The 20527-nt window shown below is 43.3% G+C and overlaps 1 protein-coding gene across 1 annotated transcript in view; it reads right to left on the bottom strand.

The window, feature by feature from the left end:
* Positions 1–4192: 4192 nt before the first annotated feature.
* The window catches only part of LOC143923644 (uncharacterized), a 32570-nt gene continuing 16235 nt past the window's right edge, over positions 4193–20527 (bottom strand). The window contains exons 8-12 of the mRNA XM_077447451.1: positions 14760–14905; positions 14413–14584; positions 12156–12268; positions 8950–9034; positions 4193–7225 (exon numbers count right to left, since the gene is read on the bottom strand). Of these exons, the coding sequence (XP_077303577.1) occupies positions 7169–7225; positions 8950–9034; positions 12156–12268; positions 14413–14584; positions 14760–14905 (573 nt within the window). The 3' untranslated portion in view covers positions 4193–7168. The remainder of the gene's footprint in view (positions 7226–8949; positions 9035–12155; positions 12269–14412; positions 14585–14759; positions 14906–20527) is intronic.

The following is a 20527-nucleotide window of genomic DNA, read 5'->3' as shown; positions in this document are numbered from 1 at the left end:
GGTCCACCTTAAAATTAAAAATGACATTAACATTCTTTATTACTTACCAGAAATGCCTGTTGCTAGGCAGGCTTCTTAATCTCCCTCTTCCTATTCCGCGCGCTGTTCCTTCACTTCCTCCTCTTCGGTGAGCTGCCCCGTTGTCTTCTGGGACATGTGTGTATCCCAGAAAACAGCAGGGCCATTGACAAAGTGCTGAGCGACTCACGCATGTGCAGTAGGAAACGGGCAGTGTAGCCGTAAGGCTGCACTGCCTGTTTCCCTTCGGATGGTGGCGCCGGCACCCGATCTGATGGACGGATCAGCCTCAGGGGGGCCGACGTCAAAGGCTCGCTGGACAGGTAAGTGCCCTTATTAAAAGTCAGCACCGATTGTTTTTTTTTTTTTAAAGTCAGAAACTACAAATGGTTGGACCTCTGCTTTGACTGTCCATAGATGTGGTGACCCCATTCGTTTTCTTTCATCAGACCTTAATTTTTCTCCCTGTGACCCTGCCAATAATGCAATTCCTGTCCTAGGGTGACTATGTTCACTCACTGCACTGTACCTACAGAGGAGCAGTGTTGTCACCCTAGGACAGGAAGTTTGTACTTTAGAACACCCCCCCCCCCCTCTCTATAATATGGGGGGAGGGGAATTGTAGTCCACAGTAGAGAAGTGAGCAGGGCTGATATCACTGCTTGGGATTTCAATTCAGCAGAGGCATTGGGTCTTCAGCTCATTACAGGACATTATCAGCTTGCTGGATTTCTAGCAGGATTAACAATTTTTTGCAGTTATAGAACAGTTACAATAAAATTTGAAACCTATATTTAACCTGTTGACCACTCCCCCTGATGATGGCTGCAAGGACGAAACGCATCGGTCAGGCCAGCAGATGTGACGTCAACACGCACGCCGCCACAGGAAGCGTTTTTGCGGATTGAGAGAGCAGCTGAATGGATATTAAATAAATTTAAAAAAAATATATTAAAAGCCAGCAGCTACTAATATTGCAGCTGCTGACTTTTAATAAATGGACACTTACCTGTCCCAGGGTCCTGCGATGTCGGCGGCAGATGACGAGCGATCGCTCTGCTCTCTGCTGCCCCCGCCGCCATCCTCTGTCAGGGAATCGGGAAGTGAAGCGTTGTGGCTTCACTGCCCGGTTCCCTACTGCGCATGCGCGAGTCTCGCTGCGTGTCTCTTCTGGTCCCCGCTGTGTCCTGGGAACTGTGCGTTTCCCAGAACACAGCGGGGGGCGGGGAGTCTGCGGCGGTCTTGTCCCGGAAGTGGGTGCAGTTACCTGGATTATCCAGGTAACTGCACCCCCTCCCCTCTGAAAGGTGCCGATTGTGGCACCGGAGGGGGGGGGGGGGGATCCGATTAGTGGAACTTCCCCTTTTGGGTGGAGAACCGCTTTAAGAGTTTTGATTTTTATGCAATCAGGCAGGTCCTTGCACTACATGGTTTTGCTAAATCTGAAGACAAAAATCTGCAGAAAATCTAACAGTGTGCATGGGATCTAAGGCCTGATTCACACCTATGGCATTTTTAGTGCTTTTTGCATTTTGCACTAGTCTATTTACCATGGTTTCCTATAGAACACATTCTGCAGTGCAAATCTGCAAAATGCACTAAAAATGCCATAGGTGTGAATCCAGCCTAAAGGCCAGTACAGATTGTCAGAAAATCTGAAGATAAAGTTCGTCTGATGAACGATCTGCGGATTTTCTGATCGTTAGGTTGCTACTTTTGACAGCCGATTACGAATTTTCAGACAAAAACTGGCTTAAAAATGTTGGTCTGATGTGACCACACGTCTGTCCGATTTTCTTTTCGTTTTTCTGACAAAAAAAATAATAATAAAATCTATCAAGACTAGGCATGCTCAGAAATGAAAGGACACATAACAAAACAATTCAAGACATTACGTCACTTCCGACATTGAATTCTGTCGTCTGAAAATTTTCTGATGGCAAGCACCCTCTTCACTTTCGATTTGAGACTGGCATCCAGCAAAAAACTGACGAAAATGTGTCCAATAATTTCACAGCGTGTACAAGGCTTAAGGCTCCATTCACACCAATGTGTTTTTTCATGCAGGACATTTTTTTATTTTTTTTTTTTAAACATGGGTTCCTATGAAAATGCCTTTGTGGAAAGGGTCGGGGACTTTTTTTCAAAAACGTTTTTTTGGTTCAATAAACTCAAATGGAGAAGCCGCAGAAAAGCATGTAGTGCGTTTTTGCTGCAACTTGCATTTAACCACTTAATGACCAAGCCTCTTTTTGAGATTTGTTGTTTACAAGTTAAAAGCAGGTTTTCTTGCTTGAAAATTACTTAGGAACAAAAAAAAAAAAAAAAAAAAAGTGTCATGTTTGGGGGTTCCAACACGCTAGAGAGAATAAATTGGCGGACGTTGCAATACTTTGTCACACCTTTTTGCGCAGCACTTAAAAAAAAAGCGCACCTTTTTTTGGAAAAAAATACACTTTTTTGAAATAAAAAATAAGACAAGAGTAAAGTTAGCCTGATTTTTATATTGTGAAACAGGGATCTCCAAACTACGGCTCTCCACCTGTTGAGGAACTACATGTTCCATGAGGCATTGTAAAACTGACATTCACAGACATGACTAGGCATGATGGGAATTGTGGTTCCCGAACAACTGGAGGGCCATAGTTTGGAGACCTCTATTGTGAAAGATAACGTTATGCAGAGTAAATTGATAACCAACGTGTCACGCTTCAAAATTGCACACGCTCATGGAATGGCAACAAACATTTTCCCTTAAAAATTTCCATAGGCGACATGTAAAATTCTACAGGTTGCATGTTTTCAGTTACAGAGGAGGTCTAGGGATAGAATTATTGCTCTTCCTCTACCGATCACGGCGATACCTCACATGTGTCATTTGAACACAGTTTTCATATGCAGTCGCTTCTGCACGCGAGCTTGGTAGGACGGGGCGCATTTAAAAAAAAAATAAAAAATTTAAAACTTTTTATTTTATTTGTTTTACCTTTTATTTTTTCACTGTTCTTTTAAAAAAAAAAATATTCTGTCACTTTTATTCCTATTACAAGGAATGTAAACATTCCTTGTAATAGTAAAAAAAAAGCATGACAGGACCTGGTGAGATGAGATCTGGGGTCAAAAAGTCCTCACTTCTCACATGTACACTAAAAAGCAATACAAAAAAAAAAAAAAAAAAAAAGTCCCTTTAAGAGCTATGGGCAGAAGAGACATTTTGACGTTGCTTCTGCCCTGCAATGGTATGGATAGGTAGGGGCCCCATCTTCCCCTCACACATCTCCATACCCAGCAAGGAGCAACATCCAATCGCCTCTGCCGCTGATGGCTCTGGTAAGCGCCGGCCCTCTCCCGCAGCAGATAAAAGTGATCTTGCAGCGAATCCGTGGCAGAGACCACTCTTATCAGAAAGCGCCAAAGAGGAAACCGGGGTTATCGCAGCTAGCTGCTGCCATAACGACGATATTCCTCTTCTAAATTTAGGTTGTGTATCGGTGTGCGTTGGTCTGCAAGTGGTTAAATCTGCTAAAAAAAACAAAACATAAAATGCAAATCGCTGTAAATCCTTTATATATTATGTTTAACCTCCTGCTGACCACCCAACACATACGTGCAGAGCCCACGTGCTGTACCTATCCGTCAATGGTGCACCACCGTGTGTTGAGAGCACACAAGGATGGCCCCCCAATCACTGTTGACAATTGGGAACTGGTGGGAGTGACTCCCGATCATGTGACTTCTTTGAAATTACAGCAGTCACATGATCAGGAGCTCTTCCTCCCATTGTTCAGAACCCTTAGACTCCCGTTCACACCTAGACAATTTGAATTGCCGCGATTCCAGAATCATGGCAAACCGCAAGACGCGGTGCCATTATTTTTTAATGGCACGCCAAACGCTGTGTGATTTTCATACTCTAAAAAAAAAAAATCAGAATGCCAAACACTCTGTGCCAAGATTTCGTACCAGCTTTTTTTTGGCGCTCCAATAGCGCTACACTCAGGTGTGAAAGGAGCTTTAAAGATTCCACGTGAAGCATCAATAAGGGATTAACAGACCAGCAGGGAGCTTAGATTAGAAGTGTTATATATTTTTGGGGCTTATACAACCTTTATGTGTTCATATCTACTACATCACCAGACCATAAAGGACGCCATTAAATACACCAACGAGCCACAACGGAAAATAAGTTATTTATTGTCTCGTACAAAAGCTCTACATGAACCGATTACTAGGCTCACTTTTCATTTTCAGAACGGCGCTTTTAAAAGAGAACCTGTCATTTAAAGTGGCAGCCTTGATAAGAGAATCGGCCAATTTTGCAAACTACGCAGCCTGTCGCCCCAGGAGGAACCGGCGATGTCACACCAGTTCCTTCTTAAAATGATGGGTCAACAATTGCGCCAATCTACAAAAACTCCACTGTGATATACAACAGACAGGTACTTTTTCGGGACAGAGATGGAGTGTAAACAAAACTGCCCCCTACTGACCAACACACAATACTGGCAATTATAGGAAGATGAGAGGAAACATTCACAGTGATTCTAGTTTTGTAACAATAAAAAGTAAAAGGCACTGCAGCCGGGGGCATCTCGTCTCCGGATTGCTCAGATGTATACATGACTTATAAATAAAAAAAACGGTCATCAAGACACTTATTACTCGTGTTTGACAACAGAATAAAATGTAAACCCCACACAGGTCAATGCTACTATATGTAGGATTACAACCATAGGAAAATATAATGATTTATGAAAACAAAATATACACTGTGTAAGTAAGAGATGCACCTTACAAAATAGATACAGAGAAGGGAGTGTATTGTTCACAATGAATGCCTTCTTATTAGAGTAGCACCAAAGTCTGTGACAGTCTATGGCAGCATTTCTCAACCTTTTTACCATTAAAGAACACTTAAAACTATTTTTAGCTCTTGGGAAAACCCCTGCTAAAACCAATTCTTAGGGGTTCAGTGGGTAGAATGTCCTCCTACATTGGCGGTCAGTGAGACGAAGGTCTCTTACATTGGCGGTCAGTGAGACGAAGGTCTCTTTCAGTGGGAAGAATGCCCCTTACGTTGGCGGTCAGCAAGATGAAGGTCTCTTACACTGGCGGTCAGTGGAAAGAATGTCCTCCTTACACTGGCAGTCAGTGGAAAAAATGTCCTCCCTATATTGGCAGTCAGTGAGATGAAGGTCTCTTACATTGGCAGTCAGTGGAAAGAATTCCCCTTACACTGGTGATCAGCGGGAAGAATTCCCCTTACACTGGTGATCAGCGGGAAGAATTCCCCTTACACTGGTGATCAGCGGGAAGAATTCCCCTTACACTGGTGATCAGCGGGAAGAATTCCCCTTACACTGGTGATCAGCGGGAAGAATTCCCCTTACACTGGTGATCAGCGGGAAGAATTCCCCTTACACTGGTGATCAGCGGGAAGAATTCCCCTTACACTGGTGATCAGCGGGAAGAATTCCCCTTACACTGGTGATCAGCGGGAAGAATTCCCCTTACACTGGTGATCAGCGGGAAGAATTCCCCTTACACTGGTGATCAGCGGGAAGAATTCCCCTTACACTGGTGATCAGCGGGAAGAATTCCCCTTACACTGGTGATCAGCGGGAAGAATTCCCCTTACACTGGTGATCAGCGGGAAGAATTCCCCTTACACTGGTGATCAGCAGGAAGAATTCCCCTTACACTGGTGATCAGCAGGAAGAATTCCCCTTACACTGGTGATCAGCGGGAAGAATTCCCCTTACACTGGTGATCAGCAGGAAGAATATCCTCCCTATATTGGCGGTCAGCGAGATGAAGGTCTCTTACATTGGCAGTCAGTGGGAAGAAGAATGTCCCTTACATTGGCAATCAAAGGGAAGAATGTTCTCCTACATTGGCAGTCAGCGAGATGAAGGTCTTACATTGGTGATCAGTGGGAAGAATGCCCCTTATATTGGCGGTCAGCGGGAAGAATGTTCTCCTACATTGGCGGTCAGTGAGATGAAGGTCTTACATTGGTGGTCAGTGGGAAGAATGCTCCTTACATTGGTGGTCAATGGGAAGGAAGCCTTTCCTCTACAGTGGTGGTTAGCATTACAGATAGCTAAAAAAGAATGGTGTTATGCCACTGCCTGCTAAGTGATGCTGACCATGGAACTATGCAAGTACCACCAAAGGGAAGGTCAATCATCCACAGATCCAGGAACCCCCTTGCAAGCTCTGGATGAACCCTGGTTGAGAAAGGTGGGTCTGTGGGGATGGTTTGCCCCTCATTCCGGTTTTCCCACATGAAGAGGTTCAGTACAGCAGAAGTCACGTCATACAAGCCTTATGGGTTTCAGGTTCACAGATTAAAAGGAAACTGGTCATGAAAGCTGGTTTCTAGCACAGGTCGGGCTCCTTCCAAACACTAAATGCAAATATTCCACTTCCACAACCAGTGCTTCTTCCAGGGCAGACATCTTACTGTGCAAGATGTTAAAGAGGACCGTTCTGCCCTGGAACTAGTACTGCATGCAGGAGTTGGGGGGGGGGGGGGGGTGACAACCTCCTGCACCAGAATACAGCCTGGTCTATGACCAAACTAAACAAGGTTTAGAGGTTGAGATATGCCATATCACAAGACTCTAGCTTATAAAAATATCAGTAGTTAATTGCTAGTAAAAAGTAGAGTAGACCCCCTCAAGCCTTGTTCTCACCAGATGCTATTGTGCTTTAGTGCGTTTTAATGGAGCAGAAAAATGCTGCAAGACAAAGTCTTCTTTTCCTATAGAGCCTGTGCACACCATTGTGGGTGTGTGTGTGTGGGGGTCATATGTAAAACCCAATCCCACACGCTGCATTTTAGGTATGGTGACCACGTTTTCCCATTCACACAACCGAACGGGGGTCCTTCACATGACAGATTTAATACTACAAACACAGAACCACTGAAACGCGTACATCTGGTGTGAACAGGCCCTTACCGGCCTGAACTAGTGTTGGGGTGCATGGAAAGTGGGGACAAGAACATCGGAGGGAAGAGAAGGATTGGCCGTAGTGTTGATCGGTGTAACAATCTCAGATGGCCCCTGTAATAGGGAAGAGGTTAGTGATGGTTGATGAATGGTCGGGTAGCGGGTTTATCTCAGTCCTCGGGATTCTCCGGAAATCAGCTCATATCATGCTCACCCACACTTTGCTTCAGATACTCTTCATAGAGGCGTTTCTGAGAAGGTGAAAGAATAAAAAAAGAAGATGTGAGAGAGGAAGCCTGAACATTGCATAACATGGCTGCAGAGTATTGCTGCAAATGGAACAACTATTCTGCAATTCCGCAAACATTTAGAATTCTTTTAAATGTAATCAAAAGTATAAAGTAAGTAAAACATTTTGATCTGCTGATAGAATAGGGAAGGATCAAAAAGATTCGTTTTTTTTTCTTTTTCTTTTGTGGTTGTGTCTCATTGGGGAGACTTACGTTTACTTCCTGTCTTAAGATACAACAGGAAGTGAGAGTAAATAGCGCCAAAGTGAGGGAAACCCCCCTCTCACACTGGTGTCCCTATTGGAAGATTTTCTCTTTATTCCTGTTCTGGTGACCACTAAAAATTTAGAATTCTCCCTCACTTTCAATTGTCATCCAGAAACAAAAAGAAGGTAAAAATCTCCCCAGTGGGGACATAGATAGATATATATAGGTGGGGATAGACACAGACACACATACATAAAATGTTTTTAAAGCAGAGGCCCTAGAAAATAAATTGGTGGGTTTGGCAATTTATGTCACATGGTATTTCCGCAGCAGTTTAATAAAACAATTTTTTGGGGGGAAAAAATAAATTTTTTGAATTTTCATGAAAAAACGAAATAAAAATTAAAATAAATAAAATTAAAAAAAACACAAAACAATACATGACCCATTTTTTTTGTAAAATATAAGATGATTTACGCCAAGATACCAAACGTGTCACGCTTTAAAATTGCGCACACCTGTGCAACGGTGTCAAACGCCTTTACAGGTTACCACTTTAGGTTTACAAAGGAGTTTGGGTGCTAGAATTACTGCCCACGATCTGACGTTTGTGGCGATATCTCACATGTGTGGGAGGTACGCTGTTCTACATGTATGCAGGACCAAAGTGCACGTTTGCCTTTGCGCGCAAAACACGGGAGGGCGGAGGGGCGCGTTAACCATATGCCGACCAGCGCACAACTAATTTACGTCGGCACAATGGCACGGCTGGGCACATATAGGTGTACAGGTACGTCTCATTTAAATTGCGGCATTGTGGACGCGTGTGCACTGCCAGCTGTGTACTCCATCCATGATTGTGTTGCGGGTCCTGCGGACTCGGTGTCCCGCAATTGTGTCATGGAGAGGCAGAATGGGGAGATGTCTAAACAAGGCATTTCCCTGTTCTGCCTAGCAACATGACAGGGATCTACTGCTCCCTGTCATCAGGAGCAGTGATCTCTGTTATGTTGTAGTGAGGGCCCCCCCCCCCCCAGTTAGAAGAATCACTCCCTAGGACACACTTAACCCCTTCCCTGCCAGTGTCATTTAAACAGTAATCAGTGCATTTTTATAGCACCGATTGCTGTATAAAATGAGAATGGTCCCAAAATAGGGTCAGAAGTGTCCGATGTGTCTGCCATAGTGCTGCAGTCACAATGATCATAAAAAATAAAATATAATAAAAAGAATCGCAGATTAAGAGCTTTGTATTATAAATAGCCCCACGGCCATAATTTATGGTTTTCTGTGCACCAACACCATGAGAAGTGGGGGGGGGGGGGGGGGATAAGGGGTGGGATCCACCGCTAACATTTCAGCAAAGTGACAAACCACGTTCTACTCAGGCCGGAGTATTATTTTCCCTGCTCTATTACTGCCACACTAAGACAAAGCTGCAAAATTTCTTGGGCATTAGAAAAGTAAAAATACTTCACCTTTTTATCAACAACGACTTCGCCGATATACGCATGGCGGTCTTGTAGGAATCGCCGCTGTTTCTTGCTTAGAGTTGGACGTGTCCTATAAAAAAAAAGGTTCACAAGAAGAAAAAGATTATTATGCAAATGATTCTGTGGAGGGAACATCTGAGTGCAAGTCTCTCCGGGTCCTGATCTGAATAATAAAATGAGTGTAAGCTCCTTGGTGCAGATTGATGTGCTTGGCTTCGTTTTCTCTGTACAGCACCGTAGTATATGTCAGAGCTATATAAACCTATAGTGTGCGACTGTAGTGAGGACATTAGAGTGTAAGCTCCTCTGGCGCAGAGACAGATGTGACTGGCTCAGTGTTCTCTGTACAGCACTGCAGTATATGTCAGAGCTATATAAATGTATAATAACGTGTGACTGTGGTGGGGAATAAAAGTGTAAAGCTCCTCTGGTGCAGAAATTGATGTGAGCTGTTTATTATTCTCTAATACCTCTAGTAAGGACAGAGTATATTATACTGTATAAAGCGCTCTTTTGTATTTTAGTTTTGCATGTAGTGTCAATATAAAAAGAGAACATGTCAGAGCTGCCATGGCCAATAGTTTGTGACACTGCAAAATCTGGGACTGTCCTTCCTCACCATTGCCCTACCAATTACAGAGACAATGACTCAGACCCATGTATGTACAGTATCTCACAAAAGTGAGTACACCCCTCACATTTTTGTAAATATTTTATTCTATCTTTTCATGTGACAACACTGAAGAAATGACACTTGTCTACAATGTAAAGTAGTGAGTGTACAGCTTGTATAACAGTGTAAATTTGCTGCCCCCTCAAAATAACTCAACACACAGCCATTAATGTCTAAACCGCTGCCAACAAAAGTGAGTACACCCCTAAGTGAAAATGTCCAAATTGGTCTCAATTAGCCATTTTCCCTCCCAGGTGTCATGTTACTCGTTAGTGTTACAAGGTCTCAGGTGTGAATGGGGAGCAGGTGTGTTAAATTTGGTGTTATCGCTCTCACTCTCTCATACTGGTCACTGGAAGTTCAACATGGCACCTCAAGGCAAAGAATTCTCTGAGGATCTGAAAAAAAGAATTGTTGTTCTACATAAAGATGGCCTAGGCTATAAGAAGGTTGCCAAGACCCTGAAACTGAGCTGCAGTACGGTGGCCAAGACCATACAGCGGTTTAACAGGACAGGTTCCACTCAGAACAGGCCTCGCCATGGCCAACCAAAGAAGTTGAGCGCACGTGCTCAGCGTCATATTCAGAGGTTGTCTTTGGGAAATAGACGTATGAGTGCTGCAGAGGTTGGGGGGGGGGGGGGGGGGGGTCAGCCTGTCAGTGCTCAGACCATACGCCGCACACTGCATCAAATTGGTCTGCATGGCTGTCATCCCAGAAGGAAGCCTCTTCTAAAGATGATGCACAAGAAAGTCTGCAAACAGTTTGCTGAAGACAAGCAGACTTAGGCCACGTACACACGCGGGGACTGTTCGCTCAACTTTGTTCGTCAAACAGTTTCAGCGGACAGTCCGCTCAAAATTAGCATGGACGGACTTGCCCACACACGACGAACGAACAGTCCGCTGAAACCGTGCGCGATGACGTGAACGGCACGTACGACGGGACTAGAAAACGACGTCCTATACACTGCAATGCAACCTTCGCGTGTAAATTCTTTCTGAGCATGCGCGGAACTTAGTTTGACGAACAAGCCTACACACGAGGGGACTGTCCGCTGAAACAAAGTTTCAGCGGACAGTTTTTCGGAAATTCCGAAAAACTTTGTTCAGCAGACTGTCCGCTGAAACTGTCCGCTGAAGCCCACACACGAGCGGACTGTGCGCCGAAACACTGTTCAGCGGACAAAGTTGAGCGAACAGTCCCCGCGTGTGTACGCGGCCTAAGGATATGGATTACTGGAACCATGTCCTGTGGTCTGATGAGACCAAGATCAACTTATTTGGTTCAGATGGTATGAAGCGTGTGTGGCGGCAACCAGGTGAGGAGGACAAAGACAAGTGTGTCTTGCCTACAGTCAAGCATGGTGGTGGGAGTGTCATGGTCTGGGGCTGCATGAGTGCTGCCGGCACTGGGGAGCTACAGATCATTGAGGGAACCATGAATGTCAACATGTCCTGTGACATACTGAAGCAGAACATGATCCCCTCCCTTCAGAGACTGGGCCGCAGGGCAGTATTCCAACATGATAACGACCTCAAACACACCTCCAAGACGACCACTGCCTTGCTAAAGAAGCTGAGGGTAAAGGTGATAGTCCATCATGCCAAGCATGTCTCCAGACCTAAACCCTATTGAGCATCTGTGGGGCATCCTCAGAAGGTGGAGTCGCGCAAGGTCTCCAACATCCACCAGCCCTGTGATGTCATCATGGAGGAGTGGAAGAGGACTCCAGTGGTAACCTGTGAAGTTCTGGTGAACTCCATGCCCAAGAGGGTTAAGGCAGCGCTGGAAAATAATGGTGGCCACACAAAATATTGACACGTTGGCCCCAATTTGGACATTTTCACTTAGGGGTGTACTCACTTTTGTTGCCAGCGGTTTAGACATTAATGGCTGTGTGTTGAGTTATTTTGAGGGGACAGCAAATTTACACTGTTATACAAGCTGTACACTCACTACTTTACATTGTAGACAAGTGTCATTTCTTCAGTGTTGTCACATGAAAAGATAGAAGAAAATACTTACAAAAATGTGTAATATTTACTTTTGTGGTATACTGTATATAGGGGGGGTTTTACATCAGCTGCACCTTTGTACCAGGGCAGTGGCCAATTAGTTAAGCAAATATATGAGAATAAAGTTGGGCACACATGGAATCCGTTTTGTTTTTGATCAGCAGCTCGCTCTTTGAAAACGGATTTCCCCAACTAGTGAGATGGAGAGAGGAATCCTCCCCGCTGTGGTATAGTATTCTGACAATAGGGAAGTCTCCAATGTTGGAATACACTGATCAGCACTGAAGTGGATTGGCTGCAGCACAGATTGAACAACAACTTCCAACAAGCCCATTCATGAGTAGTCAATCATTAGATCAACTTCTCACCAATGGGAATGGCCATAGATGGATCAAACATTTGCCAGTCACTGAAGAACCAAAAAAATTTTAATGCATTTATTGGCAGCTTAAGAGCCTGCGGAGCACACACACCTTTGAAAGCAATTAAGATCAGCTTACCTGAAGCATCTCTGGGCCAGCAGAAGGAACAGAAAGGCCAGCAGTACAAGAGTCAGGAAAGTATAAAGAACGTAATCTTCCGGCACCAGGGACCAGAGAGTTTCAAAGGGAGACTGCAAATAGGAAGAGGAAAAAGACCCATAAAATACACACAGCAAGGACATAATGTGCACATTAGATCAACAGCAATCATAAACAGCCTTCCAAAGTCATTGTGACGAAATGCGTAGGGCGAGGCCAATGCACAATGACATCAACATGCATGGAGGAGGGGGAAGCTCAGGTTGGAACCAGTGCTGTGCTTGTCTTATACAATCTCATATATCAGTGGTGCACAGTACTATACAAAATTACACAGTACTATACAAAATAATTTACATGAAATTAAAGGGATTGAAAATGATCACTATGTAAAACTAGCGATGCACCAAAAGTTTGGCACCCAAAAATCGTGTTTTATGCATTTTGCTGATAAAGAGAAAAGGTGGCAATAATGGATTTTACTGTTTATGGTGTGTTTCTCATTAGGTCATGTGACTCAAAAACTGCATCAAAAACGGGTGCGCTATTGCTGCGTTTTCAATGCATTTCAATGGGGTGGCGAGTATTTGGTGCCGTTTTATTTTAACGGATCAAAAATGCAGCAAGTAAGATTTTTTAAACAAAATGGAAGCGCAAAAGACCAGTGTGAAGCTATACATAGAATTTAAGGGGATACACTTTTCTTGAGCTTTTCTTGCGCTAAAGATGCCGATAAAGGCATATTCATTTACATGCATGATATTAAAAACTTGAATACAAATACATCTAAAAATATATCAATATATACTTATACATACACACACACCTCTAAAAAAAAATAAAAATAAAAGTATATACATACACTATATTTTATATATATAAAAAGAGGCAAAATCTTTTGAATAGATGTAAAAAAAAAAAAAAAAAAAAAAAAAATATTATAAATACCCTTTTTCTCTTATAAGTGATCGCTTTATCTCTGTTCTCAGCTGCATAAGGGCTGCTGGGGGAGGAAAGGCAGCAGTATACCGAGCTCCCTAGTGAATGGCTGTGCAGTGGGGGGGGGGGGGGGGGGGGGGGGGTGTCAGGACAAGTCTGACCGTTGCAGGAGAGCAGGCTGAGTTCCCAACATAGCTAGAGAACTGACCATGGTGTTCTCTCCTGCTTAGTGTGGTCAGTTTTTAATAGGAAAGCAGAGGGACCTGCAGAAGCACCAGGGATTTCACACACAAAAAAAAAAAAAAAAAAAAAAAAAAAAAAAAAAGAAGAGGACTGACGCGCTTTCCCTTTAAACAGGGTATCATATAGCAGGAGTGTTTCCCTCTGCTCTGTCCAGATGTCATTCAGTCCACCTCCATTCTCTGCAATCCTTCAGTTATTGTAAGTGGGAAGCTCAAAAAAGGAAGTGAATATTATTATATGTATATATATATATATATATATATATATATATATATATATATATATATATATATATATATATAATTTTATTAAAGAGGCAATAGTATAAAAACTCAAAAACTATAAGTGCACACAGCCTGATGCACAACAGATTACATGCAATTGAATAGGAAGTGTTGATGGCGGCACACTCACTGCGGCGTGACGTCATCGGCTCCTCACAACGTGCTGCGTCACAGAGTCATGAGACTTCATCAGGGATAATCTGTTATGCACCAGGCTATGTGCACTTTTTTAAGTTGAGTTTTTATACCTTTGGCTCTTTTTTAATAGAAAAAAATAGAGGTTATACAGAAAGCACGAAAAAGGGGTGTACAGTAAGTCCCCTACTTACAAACTAGTTTCACAAGCCCAGCAAAGATCAGTGCTTGCAGACAAAGGCATTGAGCGCTGATCTGTCTGTTCTGGTGGGGTGGGTGGAGTCCCCCTGTCAGAACACAATAGCACAGCTGGGGAGATTGCTGCACCAACATTGCTTGTGTTGGTACAGCACTGTCAGTTTTTTTTAGTTAAAGTCCACTGGGTTGAAAAAAAAACAAAAAACTGTGCAAACACACGCATCTTTGAAAGTTCGCATATAGGGGACTTTCTGTATAGCCAAAAATAAATAACCCTTTCACTATTGTATATCCTCCAGTAACTGAAATGTCACAGCTGCAAATCCCTAATATTTCATGTATTCCATAGAAACACCTAAATGGTCATACAAAGGGTATGGGGTCGTGACATGTATGTCTATAATAAATAACGACCTCACCCACATTTCCCTCCTTACCAGGTATAGTTCCAGGGTCTCCACTCCTGAGGTGCCCAACAGACCGGCCCAGACAGACTGTGGGATGGATCCAAAGAGGGCAGAAGCAAAGAGGAAAAGGGGGAGAAGAAAACCGGAGAGGCCAAAGAGACATCCCCGAAACCGAGAGCGCCGGTTCCTCCAGACTGTCTCGCTGTAAAATGAGAAGCACGATTGTAACCATCACAAGAAGCTCATAACACACAGACTTGGAGTCGCAATGGCTCATCACCGTACACATTCATCAGCAGAAAAAAAATGGGACATGGCTCTGCGATACAAAATATAATAATACACATTGTAAAGGTCACCCTTCGCTATATACTCACTCATCTTCCTGCAGGGCTTTCTCAATGCTCTCCGTCAGCTTCTGGCAGTCCCTGCCGAGTGTGTTCAGTGTTGTCTGGACTGTCTGAGTGATGGTCTTCTCTATGGTTTTACACACATCTTCAACCTGATTAATACAGCGACTTGGCTGGAGAGAGACAGGAAGGTCTTATTAACATGAGAGCCTCAAGAACCATATCATTAGTATTCCACAACACTTTCATTTAGTTATACAGGTGACCCATGGTGGCCTCTAGCAATATATTCCAGCATTGAACCCTCAGAACCTAGCTGTGTGGACACTGCTGGGGGAAGCCAAAGAAGGGATGATGTGCAAATTCATCTCTCTCAGCTTTCTGTATCCTCAAAATAAATGTGCAATTCTTTTGAATCTGATAATATTGAGAACCACTGCTGACATTGTTTATATCAATGTTGGCACATTGAGACAGTGTGTTCCAGCATCCCAAGCAGGCGTGTTCCAGGACCTCCAGGTTATAGACAGAATGGAGAAGCGAGGCCTAGTGCACTATAGCAACATTTAGAATAGGGGTGGCAGTAGGTTTAATTAGAATTAGACTGGACTTCCATAATAAGTCTGTTCTATCTACCCTGTAAAAGAAACAATGTCTATGCTACACATTAGTCACTTCCTCACTGGCACTCTTCTTATTCAGCGATCCTTTTTCTCACCTATTTTTGCTGTTTTTGTTTGTCGTTTTCTCTTTTCTTTTTTCTTTGATTTATTTATCTATTTATCATTTTTTAATTGTTTTTTTCACTTTTTACCCTTTTTGGATAATTTTTTAATTTTTTTTGGAATTTTATCAGAAACAGTCTGTGAGCATTGTTTTCCTTCTCCCCTTTCTTCCTTCTCAAAATTATCATATAGATATACCTAAACATCTGGGTGTGGTTATCCTCTATATACATAGATTATAGGTATGACAATAGTTTCATGCCGTATATACACCTTGTGTTCATACGTTAAAAATGTATGTCCCCAATTTTATTTATACATTGGGATTCTATCGCAGGTGTGACTCACCATATTGTCCGGCTGCCAACGTCCGCACCCACTCCCTATACCCATGGGTGGTGAGGTATCTGTGTGACCTCCCGTGAGCCACGCCTTTGGACCTTTGACCTTTCCCTCCTGGCATTTGGTGATATTTTTGGATTTGGTAACACTCTTGATATGTGAAGGGAAATCGAGGCACCACCCCGAGGGGGAACTCCACTAAAAGCACTTTATTTTATCTCCTTGGACGTGCAGTATTGGGTAAATTATACTAAAAAATATAAGGTATTCCCAGTATAATTAACATTTGATGTATTTATTTATTGCATCTTTGTTTTATAACAGACCTTTTTTTCTGAAGAAGACCCCTTGATTGGGGTGAAACGCGTTAGGACTATATCTCTACTGTTATATTGTACAGTGTCATTTATAGTTGTGTCTGCTTGTGCACATCCATTGTTATTATTGTACTCTTTATATAGGAGTCTCTTTTAACTGTTCAGGTGGAGCTTATGTTTTTACCTATGTGCCATGTTGCTATTTTCTCATGGTAATAAATATTAAAATATTACTCATGTTACCCTGATATGCATTTATTATTGTTTTCTGCTGCCTAAAAACCTTGATTGTGGGGGAACATTTTTTTCATTCGTGTGGGGTGAGCAGCACCCTCCAAGCCCTTTGTGGCCGTGTGTTCTTTTCCAGTAACAATGTCTATGCTTACCTATTCTGAAGCTGCTCCAGTCCAGTCACATGATCAGGTCCCAGCACTGGCTTCAGTGTAGAGGAGGGACAGCCAGCAACGGATGCCCCCTTAGTAAGCCTATGGGTGAGGTTATTGCCCAGGCTCTGCAGCCATTGTCACTGCCTCTCTTTTACAATGAAGCCATCTGATCGTGTGACCGAACCCGAGCGGTTTCAGAATAGGTAACTATAGATGTCCTTTCTTTTACAGGGTAGATACATAGGTTGAAAGAAGAGAGGGGAAAAAAAGAAAAAGAAAAAAAAAAAAAAGGAGGAAAAAAAGCAGACAGATCCATTTAGTTCAACTAATAAAAAACAAAAAACACTACAATCCCATATGCACAATCCTATACTCACAGTTGATCCAGAGGAAGGTGAAAAACCCGAACAGAGCATGATCCAATTTGCTACAACAGAGGAAAAAAAAATCCTTCCAGATAGAATAGTCTTATGCCGCGTACACACGATCGGATTTTCCGACAACAAATGTTCGATGGGAGCTTGTTGTTGGAAATTCTGACTCTGCATATGCTCCATCGGAAATTTATGACAAACAAAATTTGAGATCAGGATCTCAAATTTTCCAACTACAAAATCCGTTGTCGGAAATTCTGACGCACAAAGTTCCACGCATGCTCGGAATCAAGCAGAAGAGCCGCACTGGATATTGAACTTCAGTTTTCTCGGCGTGTTTTACGTCACCGCGTTCTTGACGTTCAGAATTTCCGACAAGATTCGTGCGACCGTGTGTATGCAAAACAAGTTTGAGAAAAAAAAATCTGTCTGAAAAAATCCCATAGATTTTGTTGTCAGAATGTGCGATCGTGTGTACAGGGCATTAGAATGGGGGTTGGAATAGGTTTAGTCTTAGTTAGAATTTGATTAGAATTCCACTTTGGGGTGAAATTCCAGACTATCACCAACTAATCTTAAAGTGGTTAACCACTTCCCACCCGGCCGATGCATATATACGGCCGGGTGGGAGCCGTCTACTCCTGATAGGACGTTCAGAAAACGTCATTCAGGAGTAGCGGGATCGCGACCGCGCAGCGGCGCGATCCCGATGTGCTCGTGTCACCCGGACACGGCACATCTCAGATCGGCAGGAGGGCTCTGTGATTGGCCCTCCTGATCACATGACGGCCGTGTCCAATCACGGCCGTGATGTGATGTAAACAAACAGCCGGTTGCTAGGCAATCGGCTCTCCTCTCCTCACACGGAAGTCACCGCTGAGGAGAGGAGAGCAGAACGCTGCAGCCGGCTGATGATCAGTGAGTATGGGCTGCTTTTTACAGCTTTTTACTCACTGATCATCAGTGTAGTGTAAACACACAACACACCACACAGTACAAACACAGTCCCCACATATGTCCCCAAAACACACATGTCCCCAAAACATACATGTCCCCAAATAATAAAAACACATGTCCCTAATAATAAAAACTTGTCCCCCACATATGTCCCACTAAAATCACATGTCCCAATGATTATCTGCACACATATGTACGTGATCACCTGCACACATATGTACATGATCATTTGCGTACATATGTCTGTGATCACACAAACCAATTATTATACACTTAACGGAATTTTTTTTACCAAAAACATGTAGCAGAATACATTTTGGCTTAAATTTATGACAAAATTTGATTTTATTGGATTTCTTTTCAAATAGAAAAAAGAAAATATTGTTTTTTTTCCAAATTTCCGCTATTTTTGCGCTTATATCGCAAAAAAAAAAAAAAACGGAGTCGTGAATAAATAACACCAAAATAAAGCTCTATTTGTGCGAACAAAATGATAACAATTTCATTTGGGTACAGTGTAGCATGACCGCGCAATTGTCACTGAAAGCGCTAGAGCGCTGAAAGCTGAAAATTGGGCTGGGAAGGAAGGGGGTGAAAGTGCCCTGTATTGTAGTGGTTAAAAAAGCATAACCACTTTTTACCTTAAAGCGGGATTCCACCCTAAAGTGGAACCTCCGCTGATCGGATCCCTCCCCCCCTCCGGTGTCACAATTGGCACCTTTCAGGGGGGGAGGGGGGTGGAGATACCTGTCAAAGACAGGTATTTTCACCCACTTCCGGGCATAGACTCCCGTGGGGGTCTACGCCATTTCCTGTCCTGCCGCGCTGTCTGCTGGGACACACACGGGTCCCAGTGACAGCGCGGAGAATTCCTATCGCGCTGCGCTACTCGCGCATGCGCAGTAGGGAACCGGTAAGTGAAGCCGATTCGCTTCACTTCCTGATTCCCTCACCTAGAATGGTGGCGGCAGCAGCCGAGGGATCGATCGGCCTCGGCATCGCTGGAACCCGGGACAGGTGAGTGTCCATTTATTAAAAGTCAGCAGCTGTAGTATTTATAGCTGCTGGCTGTTAATATTTTTTTTTTGGTGGAATCCCTCTTTAAAGGCATCCTTCTTGCTTAACCACTTGACCACTGGGCACTTAAACACCCTTAATAACCAGACCAATTTTCAGCTTTCGGTGCCCTCACATTTGAATGACAATTACTCAGTCATGCAACACTGTACCCATATGACATTTTTGTCATTTTTTTCACACAAATAGAGCTTTCTTTTGGTGGTATTTAATCACCGCTGTTTTATTTTAAATTTTTTGTGCTATAAAAGAAAAAAAGACTGAAAATTCTGTAAAAAAAAAAAAAAAAAAAAAAAAAAAAAAAAAAAAAAAATGAATTTTTCTGTTTCTGTTATAAAATTTAGCAGATTAGTAATTTTTTCTTCATAAATTTTCGCCAAAATTTATACTACTACATATCTTTGGTAAAAATAAGTACAAATTGGTGGATATTATTTGGTCTTTGTGAAAGTTATAGAGTCCACAAGCTATGGTGCCAATATCTGAAAATTGATCACACCTGAAGTACTGACGGCCTATTTCAATTCTTGAGACGCTAACATGCCAGAAAAGTACAAATACCCCCCAAATGACCCCTTTTTGGAAAGAAGACATTCCAAGGTATTTAGTAAGAGGCATGATGAGTTTTTTGAAGTTGTCTTTTTTTCCCCACAATTCTTTGCAAAATAAAGATTTTTTTTCCTTTTTTTTTTTATTTTCACAAAATTGTCATATTATCAGTTTAGAGTATTGGCGGGCACTGCAGAGTATTGGCGGGCACTGCAGAGTATTGGCAGGGAATTAAGGGGTTCAATTTCAGTGAGCAGCGATGTGGGCACTGCAGATGCAGCCCACAGCGCTGCTGACACCGATCTCTGCCCCCTCCGCTGTACTGATCGGTACAGAGAGGGGGAGGGAGGAACCTGTGTCATAACATGACGCCGGTTTGTTTACAAGTGATCACTCCGTCATTTGACGCAGCGATCACGTGGTAAACAGCCGCGATGAGCGGCCGTTTACCGTGATGCGCCGGGTCCTTTGGACCCAGCGGTCACGGATGCTCTCGAGTGCGCGCCGCAGGGGGGTGCGCGAGAGCGGAATTCTGGGAGGGCGTCATATGACGGCCTCCCAGAGTTAGACAACCGCCCTGTAGCCATCATTCGGCTATGGGCCGGTTGTTAAGTGGTTAAGGTAAAAAACGTTTAGGAATCAGTATTACCTCTCAGCCTGGCCCCCCTTTTTATTTACCCGAGCCCTCATTCAATTCAGAGCAGTGCATGTCTGCAGCTCTTCTCTCCACTCACTTCTGAGTCTCACGTGGTTTGCTGAGGCAGCAAGAGCCATTGGCTCCAACTGCTGACAATCAAAGTCAATGACAAGGAAGAGGGGGCGGGGCCAAGTCCTGCTAACTGGGTTTAAATTAAGAGAGCAAGACACGTGAGTGAGTCTACTTGGGCGCCCCCTTAGAAAGCTGGCACTAAGGAGAGGGAAGGAGCCAAGAGTGCTGGCAGGGGACCACAGAAGAGGAGGTTTCAGGCCACACTTTGCAATTTTATTCAATTTTGTTATTGCATTTACAACCACTTTAAAAACGGCTCCCACCTCCATCCTAACACCAATGCTTAGGAGTAGTAGAAG

This window comes from Lithobates pipiens, unplaced genomic scaffold (assembly GCF_037356315.1).
Source record: "Lithobates pipiens isolate NorthernLeopardFrog02 unplaced genomic scaffold, aLitPip1_a1.2 Scaffold_22, whole genome shotgun sequence".
NCBI lineage: Eukaryota > Metazoa > Chordata > Amphibia > Anura > Ranidae > Lithobates > Lithobates pipiens.
This window is presented reverse-complemented; position numbering and strand designations above follow the sequence as displayed.